The sequence below is a fragment of the Epinephelus fuscoguttatus genome, linkage group LG8 (assembly GCF_011397635.1).
Source record: "Epinephelus fuscoguttatus linkage group LG8, E.fuscoguttatus.final_Chr_v1".
NCBI classification, from domain to species: Eukaryota; Metazoa; Chordata; class Actinopteri; order Perciformes; family Serranidae; genus Epinephelus; species Epinephelus fuscoguttatus.
In genome coordinates this window covers 33,247,326-33,262,145 of record NC_064759.1, presented here as the reverse complement: position 1 = coordinate 33,262,145, position 14,820 = coordinate 33,247,326, and the positions used below count along the sequence as shown (strand labels likewise).

Genomic DNA, 14,820 nt, shown 5'->3' with positions numbered 1-14,820 from the left:
TCTGTATTTTCTAAGCTTACTATTTTGCCATTTAGGGGCAGCACAAACAAGATGTGATTCAAAGACTGTATGAATGAAGTGGACGGAGCAATAAATTCACCCACTGGTTAGTGGACTACTGTTTTGAAGCCCCTAGTTTGGCATTTTATCAGTCGCCATCTTGGTTTTTTTTGGAGCCAGAAATGACCATATTTGGACGAGAGGGTGGAGCTGTGGAGGAGTGAGGGGTGGGTCTCACTGGGGACCACGAGGACTGAGGACTACTCCGCCTTTCAGAGTTATAATCTGATGCCACCAATGGTGTACAATATCGCCACAAAAAGTACCGTTTTGTGTCAGTGTCTGATACCAAAAATCACTGACAAAGCAGCAGTATTTGACGAATTGGGAATGAAAATGGGCTGACTGTGGTAGCAACTGTTCAATCACAAGGTAGTCACGCCCCAAAGCACACTCTGCTGTATTGCCAGGGTCGAAAACTAGTGATGGAGTCATTATTGTGGATCCCACTGCTTTTCTTGGCTAGTCACGCACTACTGTGATAGTAGCGCGTGACTAGCCAAGAAAAAATGTTTACTTTGGTAAAGTGAGAGAGCGAGGGTTATTAACGCATAGGCTAGATTTGTATACGATCAGACTTCTTTTTTCAACCACTGAAGTCGCCCCCTGCTGTCCCTTAAAGAGAATGCAGGTTTAAGGCACTTTTGTATTAGACTCACAAGTCAGTCTTTAGACGCTTTGCTTAACTAAAGACTGATGACTTTCTCCCTGATTTTGTGTTTAGATGGGCGGATACAATTTCAGAGTTTAAAAAACTCCCTACATTGCAGAACCAATAGTAAATCTGCAGGGCGGTCCTTCGGTGGCTCGCTGAACTCTTGTGCTCGTAAACATAGTCCCACTAGAAACACGTGTAACGGTACAAAATGGCTCAGCCGTGCTCGCAGAAAACGCCGTGGATGTTTGTCGCGTTTGCGGCGACACATTCTCGCCAACTAAAAGAAACAAACATAATCTTTTACAAGGCCATGACTCATCTGTCCGGCCGGACTATAGAGGGAATCACCTTGTTGTTTACAAATACTTCCAGGTAAAAAACCAGCAGAGCTTTTAGCTATATATATACGTAGCCTATATATCACATTTTTCACATCACTGTATCACTGTTTAGACTAATCTGATGTTTGTAAAGTCTATAAACACAATGATTGAACAAACATTACTATTTCTGTGTGCACGTTTAGCTGGGCTAACCGTTAGCTGTTAGCCCTGTTAGCCCTGTAATAGGTAATAACTCATTAAACGGTCCGTGAAAAAAATATCTTTTCCAGCGGATATCTTAGTTACAACATGATTGAGTTAGCAAAGCAGTTTTGTGTTGCTATGTGTGGTATTTATTCAGTTTTGGGAAATCACGATATTTAGAAAGCATCAGTGGCCGCAGCTGACAGGGACAGCTAACAGCAGCAGCAAAGCTAACATCAGGACGTCATCTGTTAAAAACCTCCCGTTGTCGGATACGACATGAAACTACTCCAGTTAGCCCGATAATGTTGTAACTAAGACATCCGCTGGAAAAAATATTTTCTTCACGGATGAGCACACATTTGATAAAACGGAGTTAAATCTCTCGGCATCCATTTTCAAGCTCTCTGTGTGTTTGTTTCCTTGCGGACAAGAAAAGGGGGAGCGCACATTTCCGAGAAGGCGTGTCCTTTTCAAAAATGCAAGAGGCGTTTCACCGGTGTGTTAAACACACTTTAGAAAGGAGTGTCCCCAGACTATCAGAAAGCGGAGATCTCTGATTGTCTGGTGGCGAGACTACTTTTGTATTGGCCTCACTTTTCAGACCCAGACATAACCCCTCACTGTGAGCACAAAACTGATCACCTTTCAAGTTGAAAGTGAACTTGTTAGCAAACTCAAACTCCAGCACAAACTCCAGTACATAAAGAGCAACATTATACTTAAATTTGGAGTTGTGTTTCTGATCATGTGGTGAATGTAAGTCCAACAGTGACTCTTCTCTTAGCTCTGTTTGTGATCTCTACCCACCCCTGATAAAAATGATCTGGCTCTTTACCTGCTAAATGCTCCACTACGTGCACCAGCTATAAAGTTGTCTGCCGTTGGTGCTGGACAGGTAGTGTACAGTGGGTTTATCATATCAAAGTGGGTTTACTGAAAACGGCTGCCTGCTGCTGGTGGAAATGATACTATGAGAGCTGTAAGACTGAATCAAAATAATGGTGAAGTCGCAGAAACCAAAAGAGCCAAAAGAAGTCATAAAGCTCTTTAGAGATAAGGGGAGCTGCAGAGTCGGGTGATAATTCTTTGTGGGTTTATCACTATGAGTGGAACCTTTCACATTACACACATTCATTTGATTAATTGTTATTTAAAGCAACTAATAATAATAAGTAACAAAAGAAAATTGTCTGCTCCTGTTGTGAAGGGAAAGATTAGCATCCAAATGATGTATTTTTTTTCGCATATCCCACTATATGGCATTCATTACATTCTGTTTTAGGGAGACTGTTATTTAATACTTTTTGTTCAACAATACAATATGAAGGTGAATCTGTTACGTTATACTGCTGAGTTAATTTGAAAGAATGCGGTCATCATAACAACAGAACGAGGATAAAGGTCAGGTCTAAATAGTCTTGTGTTTGTTATCTTATTTAATGACATATTCTCAATGGCACAAATTCAATCTGAGAACTCTGACTCATGTTGCTCTCCCGTTGATGAACAAGTGGATCTTTCAGACTCACTTGCACCATACATGCAGTACCAAAACACAGACATATTTGTTTAAACACAAACCCCAGCAGGTTTGAGAAAGAAAGCAGAGTATTGTGCTTCTACACAAATATTCACCATGACTCCAGGCAACAGGAGCACCCTGTACAGACCTGAGGTTTTATCAAAACAACACCGTCCTGTGACTGGACGTCACTGTTTTTTGCTCCCAAGTATTAACACTGAAGATGAAGTATTATTTTTGAATGAAGCAGAGCAAAGAGGTCACTACACAGCAGGTTTTATATACTGTTTTTGTTGTTGTTTTACTGGATAATGCAAACATCCAACTTTTACAGTGGAGACTATCTGTGTAAACCACTGGAGTTACTGATCTCACACAGACACATTTGATGCCATTCAAACTGAAAACTTTGGATTGTGTTTAACTTAAAGGAGCAGTGTGTAGGATTTAGTGGCATCTAGTGGTGAGAACTGCAGATTGCAACCAGCTGAAACTTCTGGATAGTTCAGGAATTTTTACCAGAATCCAAATCAAATAGGCCGGGTGATTAAAATCATTAAAAACACTGATAAAGCAGTTTCACATTACAATTTAGTGTTTTTTCTGACACTGTTTGGGCAATACATTCTCACTCCAACCATGTCACATATCGACGTTTGGTCATGGACTTTCCACGTCAACATATAACGTGTAAGGTACGTTTTAGGATGCCATGTCAACTTCTGGCAGTCACATGCACTGTCTGTTTTCAAAATACATTTCCATTTTCACAGTCTGTTTCAAAATAAAAGCACTGCAACACCGCAAAGTGATGTTTGTTTTTGTTTTTGTTGGGTGGTTGGGTTTAGGCAACAAAAGTATGTGGTTGGGTTTAGGAAAAAAGAACAGGGTTTGGCTTTACAATCTTATAGGAAGTGAAATCCGGCCTCCCTGGTAAAAGTCGGTGGTTGTTGGATCCATTCACCACCCGTCACACCCACCCTACTCGGACTTCCACCCCCTTCAGTGTCTGACACCAGAAGTCACTGACCAAGTGCCCCTATTCGACAACTTTGGAGTGAGACCGGGTTCCTTTGGGTTGTCGCCCAGCACCTGCCAATGTGTGCTCACCTTTTTTCTCTGATAACTTAAGATCCAGATGTTCACAAATTTTGTAGTGGGAACCGAATTATCCACAGAGGTCTCTTTCTCTTCGAAACAAATGGACCTGGCGACTTAAACAGGTAAAAACACTAAATAAAGCAGTTTGATGTTAAAAATCTGTGTTTTTCTGACACTGTTCATCGAGAAGGGGCTGCTTACTCTGGTGGCTGACACAACGCGCGACTGGCCCTGTCTAAAGTTGGTGTTTGGTTTGTCCATTCTGGGCTACTATAGAATCATGGTCATACAATATGGGGGACTCAGTGGATGAGGATCCACTCCATAATAAACAGCTAATTCCAAGGTATGAAAAACCAACAGTCCTAATTTTCAAGCAATTATACTCTAAAGAAAACACACATATTATATTATATTCCATTTCTGTCAGTATATCCCCCTAATCTTATACACTGAACCTTTAAAACACTGCAAAGGCAAGTACAACAGAATTTTTGGGGGGAAACAAAAGAACAGAAATTAAATTGTCATTTGGCAGCAAGAAACAGTCCAATGTTGTAGTTTGTTAGTAACACAGCAGTTGCCTCAATCCCACATCCAGCAAAGCTCAAATCATTTTTATTTACAGTCTCAAAAGTAATTTACTTTGTTGTCATGTGCCTGAAAAAAAATGTTTTTATTCAGGAAGGGAACATGCAGTACCAGTCACTGCAGAGGTGGGTACAAGGGCACTCACATGAAATACCATGAAGTTAGTGCCCAACAGGGGTCATTCACTTTGGCTGGAATTTGTGCTGAACAAAAGCCAGACTGACCCCAACCAAACACCCACTCAGGAAGCACAGAAAGCTGTCCAAAGTCATCTTCTGGTTGGCTAAGCTGTCTGCACTCACACTCTGCAAAAAAAATGTAGAGAACCTTCATGTCTATGTAGCAGACTCATTAGATTCAGTCTGTTCCTTTTTCTCTACTTTCTTACTGACATTTTCTAAACTTCCCTTTCCTCCATCCATCCTCTATCTGTTCTTTCCTCTCTCTGTTCTCATTCCCTCTCTCCACCCACCCCCGCTGCTGAGGACTTTGGTTCCCAAACTGGACCCCTGGCTCAGCCCTCTGCAGTCACATGACACAGATTCAGAGACCCAGAGTAGTAAAGTACAAAGCACTCATCTCGATGTGCACGCTGCTCTACACATCAGAAGGCCACTGTGCTGCTACACCTCTGAACAGAGTAACCCTCGGCTCACTTGCCACTGCAGTTGGGTAAGCTGTCACCAGAACTGACTCTGCACTGCCTTTCCCACGGGCAGGTAGGTGGTGTCTTGTCTAATTTAGAATGATGAATAGAGGTAATTTAAATTGTTGAAAGGAGCTCAAACAGTTTATAGTGTTTTGTTTTAATGTTATATGAGGAACTTTGTTACATGGAAGCTTAGAGTTTTGGAGACACACTTACAAAGAATAACCTTTTCTACAACCAGGTTTGGCAGGGTTTACGCTGCACTTTTTAGGTTGTCCTTAACAACTGTCCTCTTCTACACAACCCCTGAGTAAAAAATACACTGTGGAATATGTCATTAAGATGCTGTTAAAAAAAAAATCAATGATACAAAAAGGCCAAATTTGACATTCTAAAGCAGTTTTATATCAATTAACATTCTCAGCCTTGTACAGGCAGCCCTCTATCCTCCTGTTTCAAGCTGACAACCTTGAAAAAGATGGTGCTTTGACTGCCCGTGGAAAATATCATCGCAGAACTTTTTTAGAATATTTTTATACATTTTTGCTTGCTCCTTATGACAGTGCCATTTATTCAGTTGGGAATTATCTCAAAAATTACAATTTTAACAGATCATGGGGCTCAATGACAATTTAAAGGATCACCAATCTGTTGGATTCATCCTCTGGGCACCATGAATGCCTGTATCAAACATCACAGCAACCATCCAGTAGTGTTTGAGTATCCTCCAGGGTGGGCAAAACAAATCATAGTGGTAATGAAGGCCGACTGCTGCATTGCCTCAGGCTGCCTGTATTTTGGCAAAAAGCTGCACTTGAACACACCTCAAAGACAATAACCAATTAGCATGCATGCTCTGCGCCTGTATAGCATCAGACGATGGTAGTCCGTATTTGTCATTTAAAATAGGAAACTGGAAGAAAGACAGGACAGGTTTAAAATGCTAGATAGCCAATTAGGATATTAACTGAACAACCAGGCGTTGAAGGAACAAAAGATATTTACTGAGCGCTAGCAAACAATGACTCAAACAATTACAAGCAGTCTCTGCTGAAGAGCTCAATGACTATACAGCTAATGTAACAAGTTTATTCAGGGCTCACGCCCTCTTGGCTTTTGACCTCTTGACATTTGTTTGCTTTCCTCACCACCGCCTCTTCAGTGATTTCATTTAACGCCTGGCTCCACCGTCTCCGACACTATTCCACATGTTGAATCTGCTGAAAACAGCCAACAATGGATGACTAGTGCCAACGGTGTGGGGCACACTGCAAAAACTAGGGCAATGGACGCTCACAGACAGCCTGAGACTGACTGGTGGATGACCGATGGCTTAGTGTGTCAGGGCCTTTAAGCACCCAGGCTTGCTGTGATGGCAGGAGTGTCATCAGCAACAGTTAGAGTAGCCAGTGGATAGAGGAGACCTAGCCTTTGTGGCCCCAACCATCATTTCACTGAGCTGCTTGGAGGGTGCATTGAAGATGGTGTTTGGGGGAAGCAACCAGAAGCCCTGCAGAACTTTTGAAAACACCTCCATCACCACTTCCTTTGTGTTGAGGAGTTCAGAGCGTGATGCTTCTCGCCTCTGCTCTGTCAGGCTCCTGAGGTTCTTCTTAGCCACAAAAGTAGCTTTGTGTCAAATGCGACTGACTGAAGAGGAGAAATGTTGCTCTATTCAGTTGGTTAAAACAAGCACCATGCTGTGTGTCGTGATACTTTCACTCACAGACTGATACAGACTTGTCTGATAAGTAACTATATTCACACCAGAGATGACTATGAAACAAGATATGCAAACAAACATGCAACATACTGGCCTATGCAAAAGAACTGCTGGCACAGTGTGAAGCCAGTAGAGGCTCAGAAGACCATAAGGCCATAGGTATAAACTGAGGCAGGGGCAGAAGAGTAGAAGGAAAGCCAGGGTGGTATTTCGAATATCTTGTACTTTACTTCATACCGAAAAGCCGGTTCACTCTTCTCATTCACACTGCAGCATGTGTGTTTAAAGGAGGGCAGGCCACAAGCTTGTACGCTGGTTGGGGGAGGGAAAAGGAAAAGGAGGAGCCATTCTCACTGAGACCTGCCCCTTTACTCTGTTTCTTCCTACTGCTGAGCTCCCAGGCTCACACAGAGCACATGGCTGCATGATTTTGTAACCACCTTCCAACAGTAAGTGTCATGGTGGTGCAGGGCATGTGCGCCTGTGCAGCCCCTCCCATGTCAAGTGCAGCAGGGACACGGAAGCAGAATGTAAGCCTGTGGATCCTGTGTGTGTGTGGAGGAGAAAAGGGGGAGGGAATGCATACACACATACTTGCGGCTGATGTAACAGAAAAAACTGTAATCACAATGGAGTGAAGGCTTTTGAAAGGGAAGAGGGAAGACAGGAGCTTCCTGGTTATGTTCTGAACTAGGTAAGAGGAGATATTCTGACACCTTATCAAAGTGTGTATGAAGGAAGGGAGGGTTATTGGATTTCCTGGTTATCCTGGAACCACAAGGCTTAACTCTTCATCCATATGCTCCGGTAAAAGGAATGAAAAGGAACTAGAATGACTGTATAGTTTTAGATATAAAAGCAAGGTAACAGGATGTTTCATCATGTTTATCTCATGTAGTCAGCATACTTCCTTACTAGGTTCTTGTGTACACTGAAACATTTCATTGACACGGTCCTACGTGAAAGACCTTTACTATTTCAGTAACAGAATGTGCTAACTTGGAGTTTACTATTTATTGTGGTTCTAATCAGGGCAAGTCCTTCATGATGGCAGTGGTGATGCAGTTTGATCGCACAGCTTCACGATGATTTCACTTCAATGTTTCTGTTTATGTCACAACCTCATGGGGGCTTTTTATGGGAGCAGTGTGTCAGTGTGTGAAAGGTCAGTTATCCCCTTTGCCAACAGCACATGAGAGGGATGAAACAGGAGGCAGAGTAAAGGGAGACTGGGAAGGTCAGTCCCAGCCACATGGGGACATGCTTCTGTCCTCAGTAGGAAATATGTAATAACATTCAGCCATGTTGTTCTTACTTAAGGAGACCATCATTTTTATTTCAATACTCTTGTTATTATGTATCTTAGCCAACACCATCCCCAAGACACTTTTTTTTTTTTTTTAGCCATGCTAGCTTTGTGGCTTTAGGGGTAGCATTGTTACTATTGTTCGCATGCTGGATGGGGGAGGGTTACTACTGGATGGATGATCATGTTTTCTTTATGACTAAATACCTGCAAAACTATAATGATATTCCCATCAGCCTCAGCTGTACTTTTCATTCAGTGCTGACACGCAAATGTTCGAATACTGACATAGCTATCAGATGGTGATCATGCTGATGCTAAAAGCACTGCACGGCCTCACAGAGGTGTCAGCAGTCAGCATGGCAGTAGATGCTTAGTCTTGTTTATGACTTGCAAACATTACAGCAATCTTAAACAACTCCAAAATGCACTTTTGAAGCTATGTAATTATATGTACAAGTGGAAGCTGCTTTAGCCACTTGTAAGTGCTATATCATAGGCAGCTGGACTTGCTTGTGTTTCTTGAAGACGTTTGGGAACCCACACACACAGGGTTTATAGCCTGCAACTTCGTACCAGTCATTTAGAACTGAAGAAGCTTGGATGAGAGGCGAAACGTCTTCAAGGAACGCAAGCAAGTCCAGTTGCCTACGATATAGCACTTACCATGACCTGGATGACTGAGAATCTTCACCGACAACATGCTTTAGCCACTGTTTTTGCCATTTGGTATTTTCTTCAAATGTGACCTAGTCTCGCTCACCAGACCTTTCTCAAGAAAAGAAAGGTCTGGCTGGGCCGACTCTCACTTTAAGATTGGAGAAAAAAAAACGCCCCGGCTGCTTGTATTTCTTTCAACCAATCACAATCGTTCTGGGCGGTGCCACAGCAATGGTGCGCTTGCAAAAATATTGCCGGGGTGGGGGTGGGGGGGCAGGTTTTGGTGTAACACACCCACAAAAATATCGCCTACAGGACGTGAACCATGGCAGAAAAATGGCTACATCCCCGCAAGATCAAACACCGCAAAAGTTAGTAAAGGACGTGTTGAAAGGTTGAAAACTGCTACACAACCGGAGGTGGTAGGGCGGGACTGGTAGAGGCTGATCTATGCAGCGAACTTCTGCCCACTCAGACTAAATGTGACCATACTCACTCCTGAGAACTTTGGAAAAAGTATTCTTTCAAAGTATTCCCCTACAAAGTCCACGACAGAATTTGCACTGTCAAGCATTAACACTCGTCAGTGAAAATATCTTTTTACACCCAGTTCAAACAACTAGTTAATTATGAGACAATACATGTACATTTAGAACATCGCCATCATTGAGTTACATGAAACTGAAAAGCTCAAATTCCACATTTTAGTAAAATATCAGACTGAAACTTACGCTATCTACTTTTTTTCCCTAGATTTTGATGATGTCTACTAATGAACCTTTGCTGTGTTTGTATTCCAGATTGTGTACATCTACATTTCCTGACCTCATTCCTCCATCATGTCACTGCTGACTCATGTGCTGGCCTGCCTGTTCGGCATGGGCTCCTGGGTGGCCATCAACGGGATGTGGGTGGAGCTGCCCCTGGTCGTACCGGACATCCCAGAGGGCTGGTTTCTGCCATCCTACCTCACAGTCCTCATCCAGATGGCCAACATAGGTCCTCTCTTCATCACTCTCATGCACCGCTTCCGCCCACGTGTGCTAGATGAGCGGCCGGTCATCTACTGCATTGTAGGGTTGGGGATTGTCGCTACATTCCTGCTGGCTTTCTTCTGGAGGCACACAGTGGCGATAGGGGGCTCTTTGCACAGCGTGCCCCTGCTGGTGTTAAGCTTCCTGCTCTCTGTGGTGGACTGCACCTCCTCTGTTACCTTTCTGCCTTTCATGATGCGACTGCGTCCGCAGTACCTCACCACGTACTTTGCAGGTGAAGGCCTGAGTGGTCTGGTGCCTGCACTGGTGGCTCTGATTCAAGGTGTTGGTGTAGTACACTGTCAGAATGCCACTTTGGCTATCGCAGCCAATGAAACAGCTGATAATGTCACTACGGTTGGCAGTGGAGAGCTGAAAGCAATCTACCAGCCAGCTAAATTCTCTGTCCAGGTCTTCTTTGTGTTCCTCAGCGCCATGATGGTTGTGTGCCTGGTAGCCTTTATCTTACTCAACCATCACCCAGCTGTGGCGCGAGAGAGAAAGAACGACCTGTACTTCAGTGGTGATCTGGCCTCTGAGAAGAGAGAACAAGGTTTGTCTCTGCACGTCCAGACACCAGAGCAGAAGCCGATGATCAGCCCCCTGGAAGACGCCAGGAGGGAGCCCAGGAGCTCTTTTGGGATGGGGACATATAGTAATCTGGAGGTGGTGTTTATCTTTGTTGTACTGGCTTGGGTCAATGCTCTGACCAATGCAGTGCTGCCCTCAGTCCAGTCATACTCCTGTCTGCCTTATGGGAACAAGGCCTATCATCTAGCTGCCACCATGGCAGCTGTTGCTAACCCAGTGGCCTGCTTCATCGCCATGTTTGTGCCAGTTAGGTAAGAATGATGAAACCATGACATGATCATTTTACATAAAGACCAAGATTTCTCAATCTCCTCCAATGACATAAAATTCAAATGAATTAAAGTTTACCATTTGTATTGATTTTTGTTTCCAGGTCTCTCATCTTCATGGGTTTCTTGACCATGACTGGGACTGGATTTGGCGCCTACATCATGGCCATGGCTGCTCTGAGTCCCTGCCCCCTGCTGGTCCACAGCACCTCTGGAACTGCAGTCATTGTAAGACTCTGTCTTCTAATGAATTTAACTACAAAGACATTTCATTTAAACTGTGAAACATATCATTTAATAGCATTTAATTTTGGATCTTGTGTGTCACATGTGTGCTCAGATTTTTCCTGAGAATTTGGGAGTGTAGTGTAATTGGCAGGTTTCGAGTTCAAGTCGTGTCAACACAGTCCTGTCTGACTTGATTAAGGCAGTGCTGTCAAACCATGTTTGTGCCATGTGCATGAACATTAATGGAGCTTCAAGCTAAATTAAGCTTTCACCATCACGGACGTGTTGATTCACATGTGTAGTGCTCTTGAACAGGGTTGAGTTTTGTCAACATAATAAAACTTGAACAAACACCACCGTGCTATGTAACTGCTGTAAAAAGTCAATGGGATCACACACTCTTTCAAAATAAGGTTAACAGTGCAGAAAACAAAGCTTTAAAAAAACCTCGGGAGAAAAATCCTAACAGCAAGGGAGTGGCATTTTTATTTATTAATTTACTTTTCTATGGATGATTGATCATTGGTTCTGCATAAGCAAATCATGCCTAGAGCAGTGAAAATGAGGGAGATAGAGAAGCGTACTGTGAAGCAAGAGGTGATGGCAACTGCAGGATGAAAATCAGAAAAATAAAGCTTTAAAAGATTTTGATTCCAAGAAGAAGTTTTGACATTCAACTTTTCTTTGGTTGGGCTTGTGACCTAACAAATCTGATATTTCTCTTAATAATGCATTATATTCTTTGTTTCTTCATTACTGGTGTTTGCAGTTTTGCTCTATTTGTATTACAAGTAAGAGTACACAATAAAAAATGCAAAAAAAATGACACCACCACAAAATGTAAAACTACTACCAGAGTTACGATCAGATGTTTTAGGCACAAAACACTTCATTGGTATATCAATGATCATGACCCAGCATGTAATATTAACTGGTAGCTTCTCCTCAAGAGAGGGGGACCTAACTGGTGAGTCAGTTTCTGATTGGAGTGGTAACCTCATGTCCCAGCCTGTTCATGATGGCAAACCACTGAAGACTGTTGAGGTCAAAGCAGGACACTTTGTACATTTGATTAGTATCTGGGTGACTGGGTGTCACATTGTTGTAATGTTTAAAAATGACCTCTTCTGTGTTGCAGGTGCTGGCCTGGATCCTGTTTGTCCTGACCCTGTCCTACGTGAAGGTCATCATTGGGGTTATTCTGAGGGACGAAGGCCACAGTGCCCTCGTGTGGTGTGGGGCAGTAGTGCAGCTGGGCTCCATGGTTGGTGCTCTATCCATGTTCCCATTGGTCAGTGTGTATGGACTTTTCAAGTCAGGTGATGCTTGCAACACCAAGTGTCCAATGTAGTGATAAATGTGTTAAAGTTAATAACTGCTGTACGAAACAGAACTATAAAATGCGCTTATTCTAGATGCACTGAACTCATTGCAGTCGTGAGCTTTACGTATTCCTATTTGTTTTAACAGATCTGAGAGCTCAGAGCTGTTTACCTTCAACAGTGTCACTCCCTGATGTTGTTTAACAGATTTGCTCTTATCAGAGTCTGATGGTAGATTTATGTTTTATACAGATATCTGTATTTATTGACTTGACTCGATCGCACAAGATCATGTGTTGCTGAGCATATTACAATTCCTTCTCAACTCAGAGGTCAAAGCCAGTGTACTTGAAGTGTTCGGGTGATGTGAAAGTGTAAGTGATTGCTGTTGCTTTTATAAGAACTTATGGCTTTCAAATGTGCCTTAATTTGAGACTCTGAAGGTGTGTGCTTGTGTTTGATGTTCATGGTACATTCTAACTTGCTTTGTATATGTTACTTGTGTGGAGAAACTGTTCAACAATACCAAATAAAACATGTTTTATTTCTGCCTCCATAAGTGCCATATACTATGAATCATCATAACATTCCCCGAATCCCAAGTCAGCAGTGGCAAAAGGCTTTGTATTTAAGGGTACAGGGACAGGAAGTACCAGAGCAGGCTTAATGGCAGATTGGCCAGCAGGGGGAGACACAAACTGTATGAACCTTATAGAATGGTCAAAGTTGTCATTGAAATTTAAGGTGTGCTGATGGATTCAACTCTTGCACTGAGTAACATCACAAGTAAACGTTCCATCTTAAAAGTTGCAGTCGGCCAAGTAAATTAAGTTTTTACAGCTGCTGCAAGAGGCAGCAAAACATCCTTTCATCATAATTATAGTGTACATACAGTCACATTATGAACAGTGGTTACATAAACTTTAAAACCAGCCACAACTCAGCCCTGAGCAGAGTGACCATCCGCCACTGACCAGTCAACGGTCTGCAGTGTTCACAGCTCCACCTTTTAGTATCAGATCTGTGTGCTAGGTACCCGAGCAGAGGGGTGACCAAAAATGGGGACAGTAAGGAACGGTTCCATCGGTACTATCCATAACTTTTCACAGTGGAAACAGAAGAAAATGTGCACTGAACTGAATCATACTGAACTGCTTGGCGGAAAGAGAGCTTTAATATCTCCTATTGTGTGTGCACACAAATGGTATTTTTACAGAGTACAGAACAGACATAAATGCAGGACCAGAGGAGATTATGATATAAAAGGAGAAGTATGAAACAAAGAAAGAGGAGAAAAAGAGAAAAAACAAATAAAACACACACTTCATCCACACACAGTTCGAACCATCCCTATTTCCCCTCTTTCTACACATCAACAGTCACAGTTTTTGAGATATGGAGACATGATGTGCAATTCCCAACGATATCTGCTAATGTAAAGGTCACGTAACACCAAAAACAATGGAGACTCAAAACCATGGCTAGATATACCAGTGGATTACAAAGGAGGCACACTGGACTTGGACTGACTAAATATCTGGGTTGCTGAATAGTATCTACAAATCATTGCTGTAGTCAGTGATTATAAAAGTAACAAGTCAAATAAATATTTCACTATAGTCTTCTCCAGTTAACAAAGTCCCTGCACTCTAATTTATGCACATACAGACACTATGTTTACATGCCCATGTAGTATCTTGTAGTATTATCTGAGATGAAAGGTCAGATTAACTCATTAAACTCAAACTGTCAGTGATGACAGCAGGTGATTTTAAGGTCTGTCATAGTTTGACATGGCAGTGCACAGCTGTAAATAAGATTTTTTTTTTTTTAAATGAGACAGATATTTAAGTTAGAAAACCTGCTTATAATATATAAAAGAAAATACTTTGCTTTGGTTTGATTTAAGAGAAACTGCTGGCTTTATCTTTTAGTACAAAACTTTTTATTATGAAATACTGTTGTATTATGATGCTTCTTTAACCACCTATTTACACTGTTTTTCACACCATGGTAAAATAAGATATTAATGGTTCAAATCTATGTGCGCAGACTTTGTATGATGCGCAACTGAGTACTTTATTGGTGTAGGCAGCCTGCACGTCTTTGAAGCCACCACTAGATGTCACTGTATGATTAAAAGATCCCAATGAAAAACTGAGGCTCCTGAGTGTACGGCTTAGCTGAAGCCAAGATTCAAATTCATGCCACGGTTTTGACTAAACTATTAAAAACAACTCCAGAAATCTTGGATTGAGTCATAATTGCCAAACAAGAAAATAAAATTGTGATTAAATATAAACTGAAAAAATATACATCTAAAAAATTAAATTTGAGTTTTACAAAACTTTAAACACAGTGGAAAAAAAACAGAGCATAAACATGAACTTCTCCTTCTCTGCCTTCATAGTGGGTTTTTCACAAAGTAAAGAGAAGTTGCTCAATCTCAGTTTAGGTGGAGGAGTGATGCATGTCTCTGGGGAGTTTGCCCAGGTCATGTCTGCATCACTTCCTCCTCACTAAATCAGAGGGAGAGTGTCTTGACCCTATAGGTGTGTGAGTGTGTGTGTGTGAGT

General features: G+C 42.1%; 1 protein-coding gene across 5 annotated transcripts; it reads left to right on the top strand.

The window, feature by feature from the left end:
* Nucleotides 1-5,049: 5,049 nt before the first annotated feature.
* LOC125893445 (riboflavin transporter 2-like) lies at nt 5,050-12,794 on the top strand. 5 transcript variants are annotated; one of them, XM_049584144.1, is made up of 4 exons: nt 5,050-5,181; nt 9,601-10,676; nt 10,799-10,922; nt 12,061-12,794. In XM_049584144.1, exons 2-4 carry the CDS (start codon nt 9,640-9,642, stop codon nt 12,271-12,273), a joined length of 1,374 nt encoding a protein of 457 aa, XP_049440101.1. In that variant the 5' UTR covers nt 5,050-5,181; nt 9,601-9,639; the 3' UTR covers nt 12,274-12,794. The 5 variants fall into 5 exon arrangements, with proteins under 5 accessions (XP_049440101.1, XP_049440102.1, XP_049440100.1 ...); XM_049584145.1 differs by having other exon boundaries at nt 5,054-5,134; XM_049584143.1 differs by lacking the exon at nt 5,050-5,181 and adding an exon at nt 7,338-7,528.
* Nucleotides 12,795-14,820: the final 2,026 nt, after the last annotated feature.

What these genes read in the sequence shown, in the direction of transcription:
- LOC125893445 (XM_049584144.1), top strand. Translation starts at nt 9,640, where the DNA reads ATGTCACTGCTGACTCATGTGCTGGCCTGCCTGTTCGGCATGGGCTCC. An exon ending in GCCATGTTTGTGCCAGTTAG is followed by an intron (nt 10,677 to 10,798) that starts GTAAGAATGATG and finishes TTTTGTTTCCAG; the next exon opens with GTCTCTCATCTTCATGGGTT. An exon ending in CCTCTGGAACTGCAGTCATT is followed by an intron (nt 10,923 to 12,060) that starts GTAAGACTCTGT and finishes TCTGTGTTGCAG; the next exon opens with GTGCTGGCCTGGATCCTGTT.